Genomic DNA, 23,667 nt, shown 5'->3' with positions numbered 1-23,667 from the left:
ACGTGTCCCGGCAACAGCGAATGGTTCAAGGTTGTGGCATGGGGACATAACGTCTCCGTTCCCTCCATCAGGGAACGAGGGTTACGTACGTAACCGAGACGTTCCCTATCTGTCGGTCACTACGAGTTATGTCGACCGACAAATGGGGTCCTATGGAAAACGCCATAACCTGAACCTCGTCACAACCCTGAGGCGCTGCAATTGTTGACAAGCCTTGGCGTGCCACAAAAGCTACGCTTAAGGTCGTAACCTTCCCAAAGCCCCAGCGCAAATTCACTGACCTTGGTACCGAAGGGGCCAAAGGGTGAGTACCTCGCTGCTGGAGAAGGCCATGCTGCTGTTCCGCCCACATAAAGTAAATGGAAGGGATTTCAACCTTCAGTGAAAGATAGCTTCAAATCTTCCCTATTTGTTCTTTCAGCTGGCAAGACAATGGGGAAGCGAGCCTTTAGGAAAGGCCGCTACGGAGACCACATCCTACCCGTAGGGAGGTGACATGTGGATATACCGATATGGACTGACCCAGGGGGCAGTACTACATATGGAAAGGGTCTCTGAGGCAGGTCCTACCTTGGAGCAGGGATGGAACGGCTGCCAGAAGAGACCGACAGAGCGATCTGTCAAGGGAAGACACGGGTTTGCCAAAAGGGAAACCTTACCGTGGAAGAAAACACATATGGGATTACCCGTAGGGAACCCAGCCATATGGACACCTAGCCCAGTACAGGGGCTGACCGGCTCCGGGCATGCTAACGCCAGTACTGGGCCTGGCGACAGACTGCTCCGCCAAGTCTGACGCCGAGGGCGCTGGAGGATGCTCGACCAGGGTACGCCAACCGGGGAACTCTACTGGGAGAAGAAGGCGCTCACATCCCCGTGTTAGGGGGAATGGCGCAGCAAGCGAGACACCCAGCCAGCCCTTCCCGCCAATTACCTGTTACCCAACACACGGGAGGAAACTGGCTCCACACGGAGGTTGTAAAACCTCGCAAAGGTGTTAGGTGTCGCCCAGCCCGCAGCTCGACAAACGTCTGCCAGAGAGGCGCCGTGCGCCAACGCATAGGAGGAGGCCACACTCCGTGTGGAGTGGGCCCTCACCCCCAGGGGGCACGGCTCGCCTTGGGAATGGTAAGCCAAGGCGATGGCGTCCACTATCCAGTGGGCCAACCTCTGCTTAGAGACAGCCTTCCCCTTCTGCTGACCTCCAAAGCAGACCAGGAGCTGCTCAGAGCTTCTGAAGCTCTGGGTGCGGTCCACGTATATGCGAAGCGCTCTTACGGGACACAGCAACGACAAGGCTGGATCTGCCTCCTCCAGGGGCAGCGCTTGCAGGTTCACCACCTGGTCTCGGAAGGGAGTGGTGGGAACCTTGGGCACATATCCAGGCCGGGGTCTCAGGACAACGTGAGAGTAGGCCGGCCCGAACACAAGGCACTCTTCACTTACCGAAAATGCTTGGAGGTCCCCGACCCTCTTGATGGAAGTGAGCGCGATCAGGAGCGCTGTCTTGAGAGACAGGAACTTCAGCTCAACCGAATCCAGCGGCTCAAAGGGACCCCTCTGAAGTCCCGCCAGGACAATAGAGAGGTCCCAGGAGGGAATCAGGGGTGTCCTAGGAGGATGTAACCTTCTGGCACCCCTCAGGAACCTAACGATCAGGTCATGCCTCCCCAGGGACCGGCCGTCCACTGCATCGTGATGTGCTGCAATGGCAGCCACATACACCTTCAGGGTGGAGGGTGACAGCCCACGCTCCAGCCTACCTTGCAGGAAGAAAGCACGACTCTGACCGGGCATCTCCGGGGGTCTTCTCGGTGAGAAGAACACCAATTCGTGAACAGACTCCACTTCAGAGCATAGGCCTGCCTCGTAGAAGGGGCTCTAGCCTGAGTGATAGTGTCTACCACCGCTGGGGGCAGATCACTTAGGTCTGCCGCGTCCCGTCTAGAAGCCACACGTGGAGGTTCCAGAGATCTGGACGCGGGTGCCAAATGGTGCCAAGCCCCTGAGAGAGAAGGTCTCTCCTCAGGGGGATGCGCCAGGGAGGGGCTGTCACGAGGAGCATGAGTTCCGAAAACCAGGTCCGGGTGGGCCAGTAAGGCGCAACCAACAGGACCTGTTCCTCGTCCTCCCTGACCTTGCACAGTGTCTATGCGAGCAGGCTCACTGGGGGAAACGCATACTTGCGTAAAGCCCGAGGCCAGCTGTGTGCCAGTGCATCTGTGCCCAGGGGGGCCTGGGACAGGGAATAGTACAGCTGGCAGTGGGAGGACTCGTGGGAAGCAAACAGGTCTACCTGGGCTTCCCCGAATCGACTCCAGATCAGCTGGACCGTCTGGGGATGGAGTCGCCATTCCCCGGGGAAAGTGAGCTGTCGTGAGAGCGCGTCGGCTGCACGATTGAGCTCCCCCGGGATGTGGACAGCGCGCAGCGACTTGAGCCACGTCTGACTCCAGAGGAGGAGATGACGGGCGAGTTGAGACATGCGACGTGATCGTAACCCGCCTTGTCGGTTGATGTACGAAACAGCCGCAGTGTTGTCCGTGCGGACCAACACGTGCTTGTCCAGCACTAGCGGACGAAACCGTCGCAAAGCTAGATGCACTGCCAGCAACTCCAGGCAGTTGATGTGCCAAAGCAGTCGAGGTCCTGTCCAGGACCCTGAGGCTGCCTGCCCGTTGCATGTCGCGCCCCAGCCCGAGTTGGAGGCATCTGTTGTGACAACAACGTGCCGGGACACTTGTTCTAAGGGCACGCCGGCCCGTAGAAAGGCAAGGTCCGACCAAGGACTGAATAGGCGGCGACACATCAGTGTGATGGTGACACGATGTGTACCGCGGCGCCATGCCCATCTCGGGACTCGGGAGTGTAACCAGTGCTGAAGTGGTCTCATATGAAGCAACCCGAGCGGCGTGACTGCGGCTGCGGATGCCATATGCCCCAGGAGCCTCTGAAAGTGTTTCAGCGGTACCACTGTCCTGCCTCTGAAGGAACTCAGGCAGTTCAGCACTGAGTGGGCACGCTCGCTGGTGAGACGTGCCGTCATACTCACCGAGTCTAACTCCATACCGAGATAAGAGATTCTCTGCACAGGGGAGAGCTTGCTCTTCTCTCGGTTGACCTGAAGCCCCAACTGACTGAGGTGCCGAAGCACGAAGTCCCTGTGATCGCACAACTCTTCTCGGGACCGGGCCATAATGAGCCAGTCGTCGAGATAGTTGAGGATCCTGATGCCCACTTCCCAAAGTGGGGCAAGGGCGCCCTCCGCGACCTTCGTGAAGACACGGGGGGACAGGGAGAGCCCGAAGGGGAGGACCTTGTACTGCCATGCCTGACCCTCGAAAGCAAAGCGCAGGAACGGTCTGTGACGAGGGAGGATAGAGACATGAAAGTACGCGTCTTTCAGGTCGATCGCTGCAAACCAGTCCTGGGGCTGAACACATTTGATAATGCGTTTCTGCGTCAACATCCTGAACGGGAGCTTGTGTAGGGCCCGATTCAAGACTCGCAGATCCAGGATAGGTCGAAGGCCACCGCTCTTCTTGGGCACGATGAAGTAAGGGCTGTAAAACCCCGTCCTCATCTCGGCTGGAGGGACCGGCTCGATTGCATCCTTCGCCAGGAGGACAGCAATCTCCTCGCGCAAGACAGGGGCGTCCTGGACTGCCACCGAAGTCTCGAGCACGCCATTGAACTTGGGGGGTCGCCGGGCGAATTGAATCGCATAGCCGAGTCGAACCGTCCGGATGAGCCAGCGTGACGGGTTGGGCAGCGCAAGCCACGCTCCCAGATACCGTACAAGTGGCACCAAAGGGACAGTCGACATACCCGCAGTGGTGCAGCGATGGGGAGTCGTGCCGGAAGGCCCAGAAGGCACTGCGTCCTGGGTCATCGCAACCACACTCCTCGTGTTCCCGGAGGAACTGGCCAGAGACGCGTGGAGAGGCGTTGCGTCTCCGAACCGCGACCTGCTGGCCGCTGGCGAAAGGGGGCGTCGTGGGTGAGAGTGAGGAAGCTGTGCGTCGCTCATTGTCAAGCCACGAGCCTTGCAACTCGGAGGAAGGAGAATTTGCTCTTTTATTGAAAATGTGGGTACCACTGGCCGTACGGCCAGTGGCGGAACAGAACAAAACAGAAACTGAAGATTCTCCGCCCGGCCCTCCTCCGGGGGAAGGAGTGGCGCTGTCTTCGCCATCTCCTGAAGAGCAGTTCTCCGCATCTCCGAGTTGCCCGTGTCAGGGCCGCTTGGTCGACTTCTTGGAGGACTTCGCAGCCGGGAGTGACACGGGGGGCGCCGCTCTCCTGCGCGGGGCTCGACGCGCCGGCCTCGAAGAACTCTCAGCACGGGGCGGAGCTGGTGTAGAGGACGCAGGGGGGCGCCCACGGCGACGAGCAGGCTGAGGCGCTACCCGCGACGGAACGGTGGCAGCCGGAGAGACACGTCGGGGCAGGATGTGCTGGATGGCCTCAGTCTGCTTCTGTACCGCCGAGAACTGCTGGGCAAAGTCCTCGACAGTGTCGCCGAACAGGCCTGCCTGGGAGATGGGGGCGTCGAGAAAGCGCGCTTTGTCCATGTCCCTCATCTCAGCCAGGTTCAGCCAGAGATGCCGCTCCTGGACCACCAGCGTGGACATCGCCTTCCCGAGGGACCGCGCCGTGACCTTCGTTGCCCGTAAGGCGAAGTCAGTTGCCGTGCGCAGCTCCTGCATCAACCCCGGGTCGGTACCACCCTCGTGCATGGCTTTGAGTGCCTTGGCTTGGTGTACCTGCAGGATAGCCATGGCATGCAGGGCAGAGGCAGCTTGGCCCGCAGCACTGTAAGCCTTGGCAGCGAGTGCGGCCGTCAGCTTACAGGCCTTGGACGGGAGGCGCGGACGATTCCTCCAAGTGGCGGCGTTTTGTGGGCACAAGTGCACCGCAACCGCCCTCTCCACCTGGGGAACCTCTACGTACCCCCTGGCTGCCCCGCCATCGAGGGTGGTGAGGATGGAAGAGGGAGAAGAGCGGCTTCTGGCCGTGAAAGGGGCCGTCCACGACTTCGTCACCTCTTCATGCACCTCCGGGAAGAAAGGCACCGGAGCAGAACGAGGTTGTGAGCCGCGTCCCGCGCCGAGAAACCAATCATCCAGCCGTGAGGGCTCGGGACTGGGCGGTGTAGTCACCTCCAGTCCGATACTCACGGCTGCCCGGGCAAGCATGGCCGACAACTCCAAGTCCGATTCGGCAGTAGCGACAACACCCGAGGGGGGCAGCCCCGCCGAACCTTCATCCTCAGAGGTCGATAACCCATCCCCCGATGCAGCAATCGACATCTGGTCTTCGGGCGGCGCACCGAAAGACACGCTGGGACCGCTGTGAGACGGCCCAGCAGAATCAATCGGCAGCTGCACGGGACAGTCGCTGCGTGAGGAGTGAGAGGTCCGTGGGGCGTGGCCCGGCGGAGAAGCTCTCACTGTGATCCTCAGATCTCCCAGAGCGCCAGCCGGCGGCCCTCTGCTCGAGCCAGAGAGACCGGGACGGGTGGCGACAGAGGGGTCTGCTGCACTCCCCTTGAGGAGTGAGAGACGCGATCGCAGCGCTGCCATGTTCATACGCCCACAGTAGACGCATGAATCATCCACGAGCGCAGCCTCAGCGTGTTGGACGCCCAGACACTGCAGACAACGCTCGTGACCGTCAACCGAAGACAGGAAACGACCGCATCCAGAAGGACACGGACGAAACGGCATCTTGAAAAAGACGCGAATCGTCCGTGATTTGCTCTTTTAGAACTGTCTCTTTTAGCCGAAGCGCCCAGGGGAATCGCCGTCTCGCAGGGACACCGCTGTAACGCGCCGTCACACCGACCAGGAACAGTTCAGCAAAAACAAAGATGAATGGCTTTGTAGTGATCTTCTTCATCGACTACTCGGCTCCGAAGCAAAAATCTAATGAGTGGATGCACCTGTCGCCCTATTTATACCCGCTGGCACGGGGAGTGGCTCAGGTGTGTTAATCCACTTGCCAATTTCATTGGCGTTTTCTCTTAAAATCAGAGATGATTGGCCTCCCAAGTGAGACCCCATTTGTCGGTCGACATAACTCGTAGTGACCGACAGATAGGGAACATTTCTGATTATCAACGTTGAAAACAGTTGTGCTGCACAATATTTTTGAGGAAACCTTGATACATTTAATTTTTCAGGATTTTTTTAGTGAATAGAAAGTTCAAAAGAACAACATTTATTTGATTAGAAGTATTTGTAACATTATAAATGTCTTTATAACTTTTTTTTTATCAATTGAATGTGTCCTTGTTGAATAAAAGTATACATTTCTCTTAAAAAAAAAAATCATAATTACATGTCCTGTTCTCATTTTGAAAGTAAAAAAATCTATTTTAATATAGACACAATTATTTCGACATAAATGAGTTTACAATTTTAGTAGTTTATATGTATCACATTTTCTCTTAAATACAGCTTAATTAAATTTAATTGTTAATAATTTAATGTTTTTTACAGTTTTCACAAATGTTTCATCATTTATTTATTTTATTTAAACCAAAATAAAGACGGTTCAAATAAATTGCTTGTTTAAATTAAACAATACTTTGTTTATTTTTTTAATGGAACAAAAACCGAGCTAAAAAGATATAATATCAAATATAGTGATCCAAATGATTTGTGCACTGTAAGTTTTCTGAAATCATACGATAGCTCTCAATAGCAAAGAAACAGACTAAAACTGAAGTTTCCAGCATTCAGATGAAATATAATTTCGTGGCAGATTCGAATGTGAGTGTGTCGCTTGTTTTTCACAGATATGTCACAAGTGTACAGTGAGGCGAAGCAAACGGCTGTAAAAACTCAAAGAGACCTTGACATGTACGCCAGGAATGGATTGCGGACGCTGTGCTTTGCCAAAAAGGTAGAAGTTTTGCAGAGATAGTTGTAGTGAGACTACTTGATGAGCGGTGCTGATGTGAAGCTGTGTGTTGTTCTCTGAAGGTCATCAGTGAGCAGGAGTTCAGGGCCTGGTCTGCGCTCAGACAGGAGGCTCTGTCGGCCATAGATGAGAAAGAGGAGCGTCTGATGGAAACCGCAAACTTCATCGAGAGCAGCTTCACTCTGCTGGGTACAGTCTGCGCTCCCTTCATGTGCCACTTTTAAAAATAAAGCCTTCAGAAGAACTATTTGGGGTTTCCCAGAAACCCTTTCAGTGAACACTTCATACAAGAACCATTTTCTTCTTAGTGTGAAGAGGATGTTAGTTAAAAAATAATAATAATTAAATAATTAAAATAATTAAATCCTTTTTCCTCTGTTAAGAAACCCTATAACATGCAATTGTGAGTTAATGCCATGCAATTCTGACTTTTTTCTCTGAAATCGGAGTTTACATTAAATCTGGGGAATAAAAGATTGCAACTTTTTATCTATTTTTTAGATTAACAATCGAAGTTCATTGTGACTCTACATCTCACAAGTTTGATTTTTTTATTTGTTTTTTGCTCTAAATGATGAGTTTACATGTCGAAGTTCAGTTTTATTGTTTCTGCCATGGTTTAAAAAAATCTAAGTAATTGCAGCATTTTATCTCATAATTCAGATTTTTCCTTTTTCTTTTTTTTTCGGACAATATTTTCCACCTGAAAAATTCTGAGTTTCCATCTCGCATTTTTGTTTTTGGTTGTTTGATAATACCATGGAAACATTTTTTTAGACATTTTATTGGACAATTCTGATTTTTTTTTTTTTTTTTTCTTTTTTTACAATTGCGAGTTTATATCTGTAATTTCAGTCCTTTTCCCCCTAAATTCAGTTTCCATCTTGCAGTTCTGACTTTTTTACCCAAATCTTTCCCCGAGTTTGTATTTCACAATCCCCCCACCCCCAAGTAAATTTTTCGAAATTGATTAACTTTACTCTCAGATTAGTAATAAAAGTCAGAACTGTGGATAAAAACACAAAATTATCATCTTTTTTTCTATCCCGTGACAGAATCAAGATTACCTTTTGTACAATGTTCATTAAATGTTAAATGTTCTTCACAGAATCATAAGCGCTAGTAAACAATCGTAATTTTTAAAGGGGACATCGGATGCCAGCTTTACACAAATTGTTATGATTCTTTAAGGTCTTCAAGAAATGTCTGAAAAAAACTTTGGTTAGAAAATAACACCCTTTTTACCTTGTGAAAAACAGCTCTGTACACAGCAACCCGATTCGGTGCATGTCTCTTTAAATGCTAATGAGCTCTGCTGACCCCGCCCCCTATTCCATAGAACGAGGCATTGTTGTCAATACAGCTGCTTGAGCGCCAAGAAAACTGCAGACATCATACAACTGGCTGAAAGCGGAGATATGCAAATACGGGACAGTCCATCAGCGGTTGTGGGCGTGGCCTGCGCAGTATGATGTCATAGTGCTCAGAAAATCTAAACGGCTTGATTATTGAAACTGTTGAGGTTTTTTCGGGATTAAAAAAAAAAAGTAGTGAATGTATTTTTATCATTGTAGTTTTTATTATTTAAAAGTGAATTTCGCATCCGATGTCCCCTTTAAGAGTGTAATCATAAGAAAACATTCAAAGTCACAGTTTCGGCACATGAAATGTAAACTGACCTTCTGGAGTCTCCCACAGGAGCCACCGGCATTGAGGACCGTCTCCAAGAAAGTGTCCCAGAAACCATCCAGGCTCTGAGACGGGCTGGCATGCAGGTATGGGTGCTGACAGGGGACAAACCCGAGACGGCCATCAACATCGCTTACTCCTGCAAGCTGCTGGAGCATGAGGACCTGGTGTTCACCTTCAGCACCAACAGGAAGGTACTTCAGTGTGCTAGTCTGTGCCGAGCTAATGCTAACTAGTGGTGTTTTAGTGTCACGTATTTTAAAATAAAGTCTAATTTACGAGAAAAAAGTTGTATAGCAGTATGAGATTAAAGTTATAATGTTTTTAAAATAAATTCATAACATTAAATGCATGTGAAGATTGAAAAGCTGGACACTTGTGGAACAGGTAGAATTTTCACATAAATTAACTTTATTCAAGCAATATACTACTTTACTCTCAAAACATTAAGACAATTAATCTTGTGTTGCTATGACTTTATTCTCAAAATTTTGACTTTACTCTCAAAATATTACGAATTTAATCAAATATTGCTTGTAATTTTCTTATATAATTTTGACTTTATTTTCAAAATATTACTATTTTAATCTCGTACTGATCGTAGTTGTCTCATAATTTAGATTTTATTCTCAAAATATTAGAAATTTTATCTCAAATTGCTATGACTTTATTTTCAAAATATTACAAATTGTATCTATTATTGCTCGTAATTTTCTCGTAATTTTCACTTTATACTCAAAATATTACAAATTGAATCTATTATTGCTATGACTTTATTCATAAATCTGGGCTTTGTTATCAAAATATTATGACAATTAATTTTGTATTTCTTTGACTTTATTGTCATAATTTTGACTTTATTCTCAAAGTATTACAAATTTAATCTCATATTGCTCGTAATTTTCTCGTCATTTTGACTTTATTTTCAAATTATTCTGAATTTAATCTCATATTACTCCGACTTTATTCTTGTAATTGTGATCTCGACTTTATTCTCAAAATATTTAATTAATACTCTTAGATTTTTTATTTTTTTATTTTACATGGCACCAAAACATGGGAGTACATTAGCATTCTTAAACTGATATCTCAATAAGAGCACGTGGAGTATTTCTCATGTGTTGTGCATCTTGTTTGAGGGTTAATTTGTTTATCTGGGACGACAGAGGCTTCAATGTTAGACCGTTTCATGCCCTCAAGAGTGAAGTTTTCCGTAGCTTGTTCAAACACATAAACGATCTTGCAATAATTCGTCAGATATGCTGTTTTTCATTTCGTGTCTGCTTGAGTCTGTGTTGAAGAGCGCTGAGAAAAAGTGCATTCACCGGTCTGAATGGCTCATGTTGCTGGTCTGTAATCCCATTTTCACACTTCTGAGGAGGGCAGGAAACCGTTCTAGTTTCATTTCAACATTAAATCTCTTCCCAAAGTCTTCCACATATTATTTTACGCACATTTTATGAAATGCCTCATTTTGTGCATCTAAAACCTTCACTTTCCGTTGTCCTAGTTTTTCATGAGGTACAAGATCATTTATCACCATCTTATATCTTAGTGTATTTCCTAAATAAAAATCTGTGTGGAAATGAGAATCATAAGCCATTTATGTAACAGTGAAATGGGCAACAACTGAAATTTCAATAATCCATAACCCAGATATACTGTGTCTTTTCTTTTCTTTTTTGATAGTGTAGTCATGTTAAAACATATAGCAGTGCCAGACTGAAGTATGTGCATGTGACTTCACAACACGATGATGTCACAGCTCATGAATATTAATTAGATCATGACGTCATTGCAAGATGGCATATCCATTCAAGTAATCTCACTTAGGATCAGATATGAAATGCTTAATGTGCTGTCATGCTAGCGTGTGCTGCAATGCTCTTGTGATAAAAATGCAGCAGATGATCTTCAAAGCATGATGGGAGATGCTGACATCACAGCTTAGATGGAAGCTCATTGGCTTAGAACAACTGAGATGTTGTTGTCTTGACTGCTATGTTAGTCTGTTATCTATCTCTAATATAATTTTGACTAAAAATGAATAGAGAAAGAATACATTTAATTATAGGTATCCTACCATTCAAAAGTTTGGAGTCAATAAGATTTTTAATGAAAGAAATGATTTCGATTTCAAGTAAATGCTGTTCTTTTTAACCTTCTATTCATGAGTGATTCCTGAAAAATAAAATGTATCACCGTTTCCTTAAAGATACGAAGTAGCACAACTGTTTTCAACATTGATAACACTCATAAATCATCATATTAGAATGATTTCTGAAGATCATGTGACTGAAGACTGGAGTAATGATGCTGAAAATACAGCTGCACATCACAGAAATAAAATACATATTAAAATATATTCATATAGAAAACATACAGAAATTTCACAATTTTTACTATATTTTTGACCGTATATAAATGCAGCCTTGGTGAACATAAAACATATAAAAAAATCTCACCATGCACAAAATTTTGAATGGTGGTGTAAACTTAATTACCAGTTTATTGCATTCATTATCATGTAAAAGCAGATGCATTTTAAAAACATGCAACACAAATGCAAACGTGATACTTGACAGACTGTTTTTCAAAATACTGACAGAGTCTCTGTTATATTGCAGTCTGTGTTTAAAATGAGGCTTGAAGACACACTGGGAGAGCTGCGACGGAGTACACTGTCTCCTGGAGCAGACCCTCAGTTCAGGGGTTATAGTTCAGCGTTCACTGGCCCTCTGATGGAGCCCAGTATCGGGCTGGTGATAGACGGGTCGACTCTGAGCATGGCCATGTCAGACGAGCTGGTGGAGCAGTTCGTGGAGCTCTGCAAACACTGTCGAGCGGTGCTCTGCTGTCGAGTGACGCCGCTGCAGAAGAGCGCCGTGGTTAAACTCATTCGGCAGAAACTGAGGGTCATGACCCTCGCCGTAGGTAATGAAACCTTCCATTTGAGCTTTGTGAAATCATTTATAAGATGACTGTTCCGCAGGTTCGTGAAGTACATTGGTTTTCTGTTGCGGTACATTATGATTTGTGTTCATGCAGGTGATGGCGCCAATGATGTGAACATGATTCAAGCTGCAGACGTCGGTATTGGTGTTTCTGGACAGGAGGGGATGCAGGTTTGTGTTTTGTGCTTTATAACTCACTCCCAGGTGAAGATAGTGTATCAATCAATAAAACCGTAATTTATTTTTCTGATTGACTAGTTTAGGAATGTTTTAAGTGAGCATGAAAAGGATATTGTGATGTATTTTTCTTACCTATTGTGACATATCTGAAAGAAATGACTTGTCGCATAAGAACAAATGTGGGGCGGGGCGGGGCTTGATTTTGTCTAATCAAGAATTGGGGAGGGGCATGTTATCCTCTTTAAATGAAATATTCCAAGTCACTTATATAATGATGTGCACAAATAAATAATTTATAAGAAATATTTTGTTTTGTGAATCCACTTTAGACATTCTGCTGACTATAAGTACGTTAAGTGCAAGTACATGTCAACTTATTCTACTAACTTACAGTGCTGAGTAGATTACTTACAAACTGTAGTCCATTACTGATTGCAGATTACATGAGGAAAATTGTTGTTAGTAACGTAATGTATTCTGACTACTTTTTAGATTATTTTTTATCTAATTTATTACTGTATAACCGTCACGATCTAAGGATGTTCCATCCCAGACTCTTTCTATCTCACGAACTTCATGTCCCATAATCCTTTGCTCATTCACATCAGCACTAATTGTTTGCACCTGTGTCTCGTTGGCCTTGTCAGCTCTCCCTATAAAAGCCTGGTTCTCTGTTATTCTTTGCTGAGTCTTGCACGTCTCTCAGCTGTGGTTTTAAGCCTTTTCTCCTGGTTCCTGTTGTTCTGCTTGTTTATACGGATAACTCTGTTTTCCTCAACTCTGAACTCATTGTTTGGACTGCTTATTGTGTTTGACCTCATGCCTGTTTTGATTACGATTATGGATTATTCTTCTAATAAACTATTGTGCTTGGATCCTCAGCCTACATGTCTGCGTGCAGTTTTGTGACAAAAACATACATTATTGATAAAAAAAAAAGCTAAAAGTATCTTTTATTTTATTTTTATTTTATTTTTTTATAATTTTTTTTTTTTTAAATAAAAGTTACTACCCAGTGTCTGCTACCCATAACCTAATGAGGGTCAGTCAACATGTTCTGTATTTGCACAGTTACTTGTAGTTAGTAGATCGTCTGAAGTGGACTATTGTAATAAAGATGATTTCATGCAGTGTTTGTGTTCTTCAGGCTGTCATGGCCAGTGATTTTGCCATCACACGCTTCAAACACCTGCAAAGACTGCTGCTGGTTCACGGACACTGGTGCTACTCCAGACTGGCCAACATGGTCATCTACTTCTTCTACAAGAATGTGGTAATTATCACCATAGCAGCCGATTTTGTTACATTTGATTTAAGTAATTAGTGGTGTCAAAGTAGTTTTGCAGTGTTAAACAGGAAAATAACGTTTCGATGCAAATTCTGCTCTAAAGCAGCTCTAAAAAGAGGACAATAGTTTCATTGATAGCTGTGTGACTTTGATACATTTGAATTTTTCATTTCAAATGTATCAAAGTGTTGCCAATGTGTCAAAAATTGTTTATAATAATAAGTGTGACCTACACAGCTGCTCAAAACTTTCGAGTTTTATTTTTAATTTAAGGTATTAATACTTTCATAGAGAAAGGACACATTAAATTTTTATGGAAGTTGTTTCCGCAGTTGACTTAAAAATAAAAAGGTAACTTCAACTTGTCTGACTTGTTTTCTCAGAATTGAGAGATATAAACACAATTATGACAAAAAAGTCAGAATTGTGAACTATATATGTGTGTGTGTGTGTGTGAACTATATACTGTATAGTTTATATCTTACAATTATGAATTTAAAGCATGCAATTGTTAGTAATAAAGTCAGTCCTTTTTTTCCTCTAAATTGGTCGTTATAACTTGCAGTTGTGATTTATGTCTCACAATTCTGAGAGAGAAGTCTGAATTGCGAGATAAAAAGTTGCAATTACTTTTTACATTTCTTATTCAAAGCCTTCGGCTTCCATGAATTGTCATTAAAGACTTCTATTTCAAATAAATATATTTTTTAATATTTTCATTTCTATTAATTATTAAATCCTGGGAGAAAAAAAAAGTATCACGGTTTCTACAAAAACAGCACAGATGTTTTCAGACTGCAGTAATGATGGTGAAAAAAACTACTTTGCCATTACAGGAATTCATTACTTATGAAATATATGAAACTAGAGGGTTATTTTAAATAAATGCAGCCTTGATGCACATTAGAGACTTCTGAATGGTAGAGTGACTGTAAAAAGGCATTAGTTTATTTCATGACGAAAACCTGTATTGTAATGAATCGTTTTCTGTTCCATCTTAAAAACCCTTCTGATGAATCTGATTAGTTAGCACTAGCACTCACTAATGAACCTGTGTCGTCTCACTCAGGCCTATGTGAATCTGCTGTTCTGGTATCAGTTCTTCTGCGGCTTCTCCGCCACAGCCATGATCGACTACTGGCTCATGATATTCTTCAACCTGTTCTTCACCTCTGCTCCTCCCATCATGTTTGGGATCATGGAGAAAGAGGTGTCAGACTCCACATTACTGAGCCTGCCTGAGCTCTATAAGAGAGGACAGCACTCGGAGGTGAGAGATCCCGTCTGAGAGAGGTCAATCTATCACTGCGTTACTATATTAACTCAATCTGGGATAACTACGACTTTTTGTTGTCGGAATCATTAATAATCATTCAACTATGGCAGTTGCAATACGTTTCTAAATGCATTCATGTATTCTTTTCAAAACAAATCCCATAGTTTGTTTTATAGAAACCATGGTTACAAGCATAGAAACCTGTTCCTATAAATATAACAGTTAGACTAAAGTTGCTATGCAAGGCCTTTTTGTAATTTTTAACTCCTTTTCCCACCAGTGTTACATTTTTTGTTTTAAACAAAACAAACCGTTTCATTCTTGCTTCATACTTTTTTTTTAAATTAACAGCTGAATGTGGGTCAATTGAAAGAAAAAAAAACATTTTGAACAAAAAGCTGGATCAGATCAGATTTAGAACGAAGATCTAAACATAGAGTCGATCTCTTTGTCAACACCCCCAAAACATCCTAAACAACTTCCAGGTTCGAGATTTTATTTGATAACGTTAAACAGTTTTTATTTGTATGCTGTTTAACATTTGCTGATTATTTTACATATGCTGTTTCTGCTTCTTCTTCGCCGTTTTTCGACCCAGAGATTCTGTACTCTTTTGGAATATGTGTAATAGCGCCCCCTGCAGTATAACAGTGAAAACACAAAAATTAAAAATTAGTTAAAAATGGGTGAAAAAGCCACTCACTGTTAACAAATGGCTTTGAATATGACATTATTGAAATGTTCTGCTTTTAACTGAATATTGTTTGAATACAGGGATACAGACGTTCGACATTTTGGATTGCGATTCTCGATGCTTTCTATCAGAGTCTCGTGTGCTTCTTTATTCCATACTGGGTGAGAACTTCTGTGCAGTCTCTCGTCTGTTTCTGTCATGTGTTTCGGGGTAACTTGTCATCTGATCACTGCTTTAACTTTCTCAAGACATACAATGGTTCAGACATCGGCATATTCGCATTCGGCACTCCCATGAACACAGTGTCTCTGTTCACCATCATCCTGCATCTGGCCATTGAGATCAAGAGTTGGGTGAGTTTATACACTCCACTTCATCACTGCACAAGACAATCACAACCCAAATCCTATTCTTAACAATGCTGATATGAATGAGTATATATATATATATATATATATATATATATATATATATATATATATATATATATATATATATATATATATATATATATATATACAAGGATGCAATAAATTGATCAAAAGTGACAGTGAAGACAAATAAATGCTGTTTTTAAACTTTATTTTCATTATAGTGTCCTGAAAAAATCTGAATTGTATCTTGACCATCGAATCAGCCTATTAGAATGATTTCTGAAGATCATGTGGCACTGAAGACTGGAGTAATGATTCTGAAAATTCAGCTTTGATCACAGAAATAAATTCCTTTTAAACAGATATTCAGACAGAAAAGACTTATTTTAAATTGTCATAATATTCTCACAATTTTTTACTGTACATTTGATCAAATAAATGCATGATTAAAATTTTACTGCCCCAAAACTTTTGAATGGTAGCAGGGTTATTATATATAGTTAAACTATTACTAAACTTAAACTGTTAAAAACATTCTGGCTACTCTCAAATAAATTAATAATAAAAACTTAAATATTGGATGGAAAAACTAAACTATAGTTACTAACTGAAATAAGTTAACATTGAAGCATTAAAATTACTATTTTGAAATTTATTTGGGAAAATATTATAATTGTTTTATTGTTATTTATTTCCAAACCAAAACTTAAAAAAAATGACAAAAGCACATAACAAAATTGCTAAAAATTAAACAAACATTCAAATAATATACAAATTGCAGCTAATTCAAAATACAAAAAATATGATAGTACATAAATACAACTAAAACTACACTGAAGTATTGTACAATGGCAGTAAATTTATCTTCTTCTAGTGTTTAACAACAACCAAATCTAACTTGTTTCTTTCTCTCGACATTACTTTGGCCAGGTGGCAAATCGGCATTTTATGACATAAAAGTGGGTGTTAATATTCAAGATTTGAATAAGTAATTTTTTTTTTTGTCTCTTTAGAGGTTTTTAAGGTTACAGCATATCTAAATGATTCCCCTTTATGTCAAAGTATCAGTATTTTTCCTGAAATGTCCTCTTTTTGTTTGCCGTGCAGACTGTGGTGCACTGGGTGATCATGATCGGCAGCGTGCTGGTGTACTTCATCGTGACTCTGGCTTACAGCGCCATCTGCATCAGCTGCAACCCTCCGTCTGACCCCTACTGGATCATGCACAAACAAATGGCTGACCCCATGTTCTACCTCGTCTGCATTTTAACAACGGTTGTTGCATTACTACCAAGGTAACCGAAGTTAAGCGCTACCATTATGTGTAGCATTAGGGTTGGGACAAGAATATCGGTTTACTCATTGCATGAACCGAAATCAGTTCAAAAAGGGACAGTTCACTTGAAAATTAAAATTAAGCAATCATTTACTCTGCTGTTTAGAGTTGATGCATGAACAAAATATTATGAAAAATCATTTGTAGCATGCATCCCATCCGATAATCACACCACGCTGATCTTAGCTGTTTTTTTACTGAATCAGCTGGTTTTAGAGTTTTTAAAGTCGTGTTGGCCACTGTCACGCTGGTCTTAGCTAGTCTTTAGCTGTTTTTTTTTTTTTTACTGAATCAACTGGTCTTAGCTGGATTAGTTAATGAACTTGCTAATCATGCTAGTAACTTGCTAATCATGCTAGCAATATGGTAGCTACTTGCTAATCATGCTAATCACATGCTAGTCACTTGGTACTCATGCAAGCTGCTAGTAACTTGCTAATCATGTTATCAACATGTCAGTTACTTGCTAATCATGCTAGGAACATGCTAGTCACTTGCTAATCATACTAATGACATGCTAGTCACTTGCTAGTTATGCTTGCAACATGTTAGTCACTTGCTAATCATATTAATGATATGCTAGTCACTTGCTGGTTATGCTTGCAACATGTTAGTCACTTGCTAATCATGCTAAAAACATGCTAGAGACATGTAAGTCATTTGCTAATCATGCTAATGACATGCAAGTTACTAGATGTACGGGTTAAAATTATAGATTTTAATTTCATGCCAAAAATCATTAGGATATTAAGTAAAGCTCATGTTCCATGAAGATATTTTTAAAATTTCCTACTCTAAATATATGAAAACTTAATTTTTGATTAGTAATATGCATTGCTAAGAATTAATTTGGACAACTTTAAAGATGATTTTCTCAATATTTAGATTTTTTTGCACCCTCAGATTCCAGATCTTCAGATATTTTTATCTTGGTCAAATATTGTCTGATCCTAATAAACCATACATCAATGGAAAGCTTATTTATTCAGTTTGTATCAGATGTATCCATTTGGTCTAAATACCCATCCCTAAATAGCATCATATCAGTGAAGATGTTTAGATGTCATACGTTAACACAGAATTTCAAAAGCACTATCCTCAGCTTTCCCACTGTTTTTTTTATTTTTTTTCTCAGGTACACCTTGCATGTCCTAAGGGGAACACTGGCGCCCTCCCCTCACCTCCGCGCACGACAGCTCGAGCTTCTCTCCCCGTCCCATCGGGAGCAGCGGATCAGAGAGTGGCGTGGTCTCAGAGACACGTGTATCTCTCCTTCTCCCAGCGCATAAAGTACACACACAGCACAGTCCGGCGCGCCACATTTCCTTGTGCACCGAGAACAACCATGCCACAAAACTTGAATATTGCAACAAACTGAAACCCATATTTTGGTTTTGCACACATGGACGCTGCTTTGTGCAGTGCTCATGCACCGGTGTTTTGACTTGAAGCCTGTGCGTTTCAATTTCTAAACCCTTTTTGCTCTCATAAACAGAGTTCATAGGTTTACTGCTGCATCTGTGTCTGGGCAGCTGTTGTGAACTCGGCTTTACGGTCCACACTTGATCAGTGCATGCGTGTTATTTCTCATGCATGAATGTAATGTGTTCGATGGATGCAGCTGAGCCTTTTCCCTTCTGTGCAACCTAATTCCTGTTGTCATGCAGACCACATTTGTATGCACTTGTGCTTTGAGCTGCTCAAGTAATAATTGAGGTTTGCAGATGTTACATAATATCTAGACTCATTTATTCAGAGCTTGTTGTGCATGCTGAGAGAAATACAAGCACCACAGTGAGATTAAGGAGGCTGGATCTTCCTTTTCTTATTATGAATTCCTTATAAATTTATTGGCTCATAATGCTTGTTGATAGCTGTGTGTTTAATGCTCTAAGGCAGATCATACAGTCATGCGCTGGTTTTTGAATATTTAATTGCCCTGCTGACGTCTGGCTGACGTTCTTCACTCATGATGCGGTCAGTGATGACCTCACGCTCAGACGGATCACGGCTCGTTTCCGCATCCTTCCAGCATGTTGCAACACACACCACAGTCAAGGCTCAGTATGAAAATGAGTGTCTTGTGTTGATTCTGTTTGCAGAACCCAAGGCGGTTTTATGTAACCATGTCAGGCGGGTTTCTGACGGGACGCTTCTGCGATCTAGTGGTGCTCTGATAAACTGCAAACACAACCATCCATTTAGAGAGAGAGAGAGAGAGAGAGAGAGAGAGAGGACACAAGATGGTTGAAGTCTGAATGTCAGAACAACTGATGCTTTATTAAACCCACATGACACTGTTTTTAGGCAGACACTCGCTGTAAGATTTCTTCAAGGGCAGATACTTCAGGTTGTAAACCGAATTAAACTGTTAAATGAAATGATACATTAAAAATATTTCTAATATATGCATATGAATGCATTTTTTTAATTGCACAGATTCATATATTAAGTGATATAGATCCCAAATAAATGCCACTTTGTGTCAGAAGCTTATTTAATAAAATAATACTTGATAACACATCTGTATGTAATATTTAAATGTAAAATTGTATGCATGTAAATTATTTGTATTTTATTTTTTTGAAAAAGAAAAAAAAAAGATGGCTAATAACAGGTCAAAGAAAAACAAATAAGCCTACCATTAGATGCAATATTTAAAAACTTGTTTTTTTTTATGTCTATTATGAGAATTTTATTTTTAAATGTGCAATATGATTGATGTTTTCATGATGAGCAAACTTGATTTGGAAATTCAGTAATAGGTGAATCTGATTAAAAAAATATTAAAATATTTTTAAATAAAATTTTATTTCTAGTTTTTGTTGGCTGTAACTGTTTTATTCAACACAGACTAGCGCAAATAAATTCAAGAGAAATACAAATTACGACTTAAAAATAACAGACTTGTATAAAAAAGGAAAACAACAACAATACCACAGTTTGTTACAGTTTTAGTAATGAATGACTCCTAATATTGACCTCCCTTTGAAATGTAAATGTTTTATAGAGTATTAAACATTGTAACAAACATACTGTACAGTAAACACTTTCCAGTGAGCTCATTTGATGGTTGTTTTGTGAAATACAGTGAAAGACACATTAATTGTATTTAGGGTTGGATGATATGTCTAAAAATATTATTACAAAATGTTTCCACACCAAACGATATTGACATTATTAATGCCACAAAGCAACATTTTAATCTAGGGTCCCATGAAATCTGTTTTATTTTCCCATAAATTCTGTTTTTTTCATAATTTTGTTTCTGGATTCTTTGTTTATGATTCATTACAAATTTCTCATTAAAAATGGTGTCCAGTGAAATTAATTAATAACAGATCATGCTTTTAAAACTTAATCAAATGAAATTCATTTACAACAAAACATTGAATTTTTTATATTTCAAGTGAGATGCGTCACAACACAACTGTATAAATTAATAATAATAATAATAATAATAATAATAAAAATATTCAAAAAATCATACTTTTTTATATAAAATATATATTTTCTATATTAAATTTAGTATAGTTTTTTATTATTATAAATTTAAGAATTACATTTAAGTATACAATAGTTATATATTTATGTTACAATTTCTTCAAGTTAAACCAGACTTTTATTTTGATGGTTTGTAGTGAAGGTCTTTTAGTTTCAGTGTGTATTTGCGTATTTGAGTAAAGCTGCTGGAGTGATTCTCGCAGGAACTCTGGAGATAAAGTTCATGCATTCACGTCCTGATTTAGTGAGACACAGATGCTGAAAACACAGCAAGCATCACATGAGTTTTAGTTTGTATCAGACTTAATACATATACACAGACTTACAGCGGCATGCACTGGCTGCTGTCGCCTTTATTTCTGCTGTGTGTTAGTCTGTTAGATTAATCCATAATGAATCAAATGTCCATTGATATTGTTTATTGCCCATCCCCTGATCTACAAAAGAAAGGTTAGGCCCTAAAATACAAGTCCCAGAGGGCCATTCTGTGCATTTCACATAAAGAACCGGTTTCACGTGTGCGCACTTGTTTGCAACTATAAACACTTTGCATTCAAATCCAATCACAAATCCTGTTTCTACAGCAGTTCCTCCACACTAACGATCCAGATGTGTCATCAGATGTTCCCAGGCTAAATTTTAATTACCCCATTCTGTCTAACATCTGTCGTGCCTGCCGACTGCTTGTCTAGACTGGATATCTAAATATTTTCATGTATCGGCTGTTTCTTACACATGGGCATCATATTAGGAAGCCAAATCCGGCCCAGGAGAACAAAGGGAGGTGATTACAATTCACTTTCATTGTGGACACACTTGACAATAAGGGTGTGTGATATTGACAAAAAATGTATAACCGATATTATTTATTTCCGAATTTTGTCCGATACCGATAATTAGCCGATATTGTGTTGAGTGTGTTACCGTGCTGACAGCTGACTCCCAAAATTTTTGATATTCTTCATATTCTGTGAGGTGGCCATTTTTTACCTTTATAAGCCAATTTTTTTCCCTAACCTAATTAAACATGCATCATCTTTTTTGTCAAATTCTTACATTTAATCAAACTCGAATAAAAAGAAATTATAGTGCTTTTAACTATAAAATGAAATCAGTATTAACAATCAAGGGTGTAGAGGTTTGATTTTGGCTTTGGTGGGGAATAACAGCAGAAAACAGACATTTAATTGTTTGATCAAAATTACTGCTACGGGACAATTTAGTAGTCACTGGATATCGGTAGGAACTCTACTAAACTCTACACCCTTGTCAACAACATTTTTATTTTCTTGAAGTCCAATCCTGGGGGGAATATCTTGCAGTTCTGACTTTACAACACAATTGCAACTTTATACAATTCTGACATTATAACATGTAACTGCAAATGTATATCTTGAATCTTATTATTTCATTATTCATATACATTATTTCAAAGATGTTTTCAAAGAGAGTTGTTTTAAAAAAAATAATAATAATTGCACATTGTCATAACTTGCAAAGTTACTTATTTTCATTTAAACAATAATCTTCAGTCCAACAATGATGTTATATACAGTGTGTCTGAAGACTTGTTAAGGTTAAAACAAATATGATTATTTTGCAGGCTGTGTGTAGTAATTTATAAAACGTCTGGATTATAAAAAAAAGTACAAGTTTAAAATTATGTACATTCTCAGTGGCATGCCTTATATCTTATATTAAATGAATAAAATCATGCACAAAAAGACCAGGAGTATATATGAAAACATAAAGGGGTCAATTTTTTGACTTGAAACCAAGTTGATATGTTCATATTAGATCTGGCGTGACTCAGACGGCGATGCACTGACCTGCAGGAGACACATGAGGACAGCTGCTCATCTTCAGCAGCTTGAGCGTGTCACTGTTGTTGGCCACCAGTACCTTCAGGGAAGGGTCATCAACCGGTGTGTCATCAGTTTTTATAGAGGATAGAGAAATGTACAAACACCACGGTCAAAGATGAGATAAAATGTGAGTGAGAACAGAGCTGACGAGACCGAATCAGAGCCGCGAGCTCCTCATACCCTTTACATCGAGAGTTACTTCATAATTTCACAGAGACTATGCTACTGTTTGTATTGTGGACATGCTACTTCATTTTCAAACATGTCCAGATCAACATAAAACCACAACTGTCTCTATAAATATGATACTCATACTTTTTATTAAAACGAAATCACAATTGAGTTCAAGCATTTTTACACTGCTTAAAAAAAAAAAAAAACTACAATTATAACAATATTCACCCTCAGACCGTACAAGATCTAGGTGACTTTTTTCCTTAGCAGAAGATTTTTAGCTGAAACTATGGTTCTTGGTGATTCACTATGGTTCTTAGTGATTCAAAAATGAATTAATTTTGACTGAAGTGCAGCCTGATCTGTTTGCAGCAGCGACACATTGTAGGATTGGTGGATGCCAACCACTTCTTTTACTGTCTATGATGCCAACCGTTCGGGAGTACGGAGCGGGTTCGCGAGTCATTTGAGTCAGTTTGGGGATCGCGAATCATTTGAGTCATTTTGGGAGTTTGGAGCATGAATCATTTGAGTCAGTTCGGGAGTTCGGAGAGGGATCGCAATTCATTTGAGTCAGTCTGGGGATCGCAAATCATTTGAATCAGTTCGGGAGTTCGTAGCGGGATCGCAATTCATTTGAGTCAGTCTGGGGATCGCGAATCATTTGAATCAGTTCGGGAGTTCGTAGCGGGATCGCGAATCATTTGAATCAGTTCGGGAGTTCGTAGCGGGATCGCGAATCATTTGAATCAGTTCGGGAGTTCGTAAGCGGGATCGCGAATCATTTGAGTCAGTTCGGGAGTTCGGAGCGGCTTCGCGGATCATTTGAATCACTTCGAGAGTTCGTAGCGGGTTCGGGAATCATGTGAGTCAGTTCGGGAGTTCAAAGCGGGTTCACGAATCATTTGAGTCAGTTTTTCTAGTGTTGGGCAGTAACAGGTTATTAGTAACGTTATTAGGTTATAGCCTAACATGTTTGCAGCAACGCATTGTAGGATTGGTGGATGCCAACCACTGTAAACACGAAGACGCACTGTGGGCGTGTCTCCGTTTATTCAAGTATGAGCTGCAGTCATCGCGAGGCAAGGCGAGAGCAACATGAGTTTCTCAAAGTGGAAATACACTCATTATTTCACTTTAGTTGAGCATAAAGACAAAAACATTTGAGTCAAATGTAAGCTGTCTTTCTGGTTCGATTGCCTATACTAGCCCACGAATTTCCAATCCGTGCTCAGATTTTGTAAACCGTACCCTCGGTTTTTGAATCTGTACCCACGAATTCATAATCTGCGCGCACACTTTCGCAATCCGTTCCCATGGATTTGTAAACTGTAGCCTACTCACGGATTCATGCAGCAAGCTCCTACATGTTAACATACAGTTTTAATGAATATTATTATGTGGAA

The 23,667-nt window shown here is 41.3% G+C and overlaps 1 protein-coding gene across 1 annotated transcript in view; it reads left to right on the top strand.

The window, feature by feature from the left end:
• Window positions 1–19,744, top strand: part of atp10b (ATPase phospholipid transporting 10B) — a 41,701-nt gene extending 21,957 nt beyond the window's left edge. Inside the window, exons 11-21 of the mRNA XM_052614946.1 lie at window positions 6,803–6,909; window positions 6,990–7,116; window positions 8,626–8,810; window positions 11,244–11,550; window positions 11,665–11,741; window positions 12,898–13,023; window positions 14,108–14,308; window positions 15,089–15,169; window positions 15,257–15,361; window positions 16,490–16,677; window positions 17,854–19,744. Coding sequence (XP_052470906.1) covers window positions 6,803–6,909; window positions 6,990–7,116; window positions 8,626–8,810; window positions 11,244–11,550; window positions 11,665–11,741; window positions 12,898–13,023; window positions 14,108–14,308; window positions 15,089–15,169; window positions 15,257–15,361; window positions 16,490–16,677; window positions 17,854–18,007 — 1,658 coding nt within the window. The 3' untranslated portion in view covers window positions 18,008–19,744. The remainder of the gene's footprint in view (window positions 1–6,802; window positions 6,910–6,989; window positions 7,117–8,625; window positions 8,811–11,243; window positions 11,551–11,664; window positions 11,742–12,897; window positions 13,024–14,107; window positions 14,309–15,088; window positions 15,170–15,256; window positions 15,362–16,489; window positions 16,678–17,853) is intronic.
• The last annotated feature ends 3,923 nt before the right edge of the window (window positions 19,745–23,667 follow it).

Source organism: Carassius gibelio, chromosome A14 (genome assembly GCF_023724105.1).
Source record: "Carassius gibelio isolate Cgi1373 ecotype wild population from Czech Republic chromosome A14, carGib1.2-hapl.c, whole genome shotgun sequence".
NCBI lineage: Eukaryota > Metazoa > Chordata > Actinopteri > Cypriniformes > Cyprinidae > Carassius > Carassius gibelio.
Note: the sequence above shows the minus strand (reverse complement) of the source record. Positions and strands in the feature narration are given on the sequence as shown.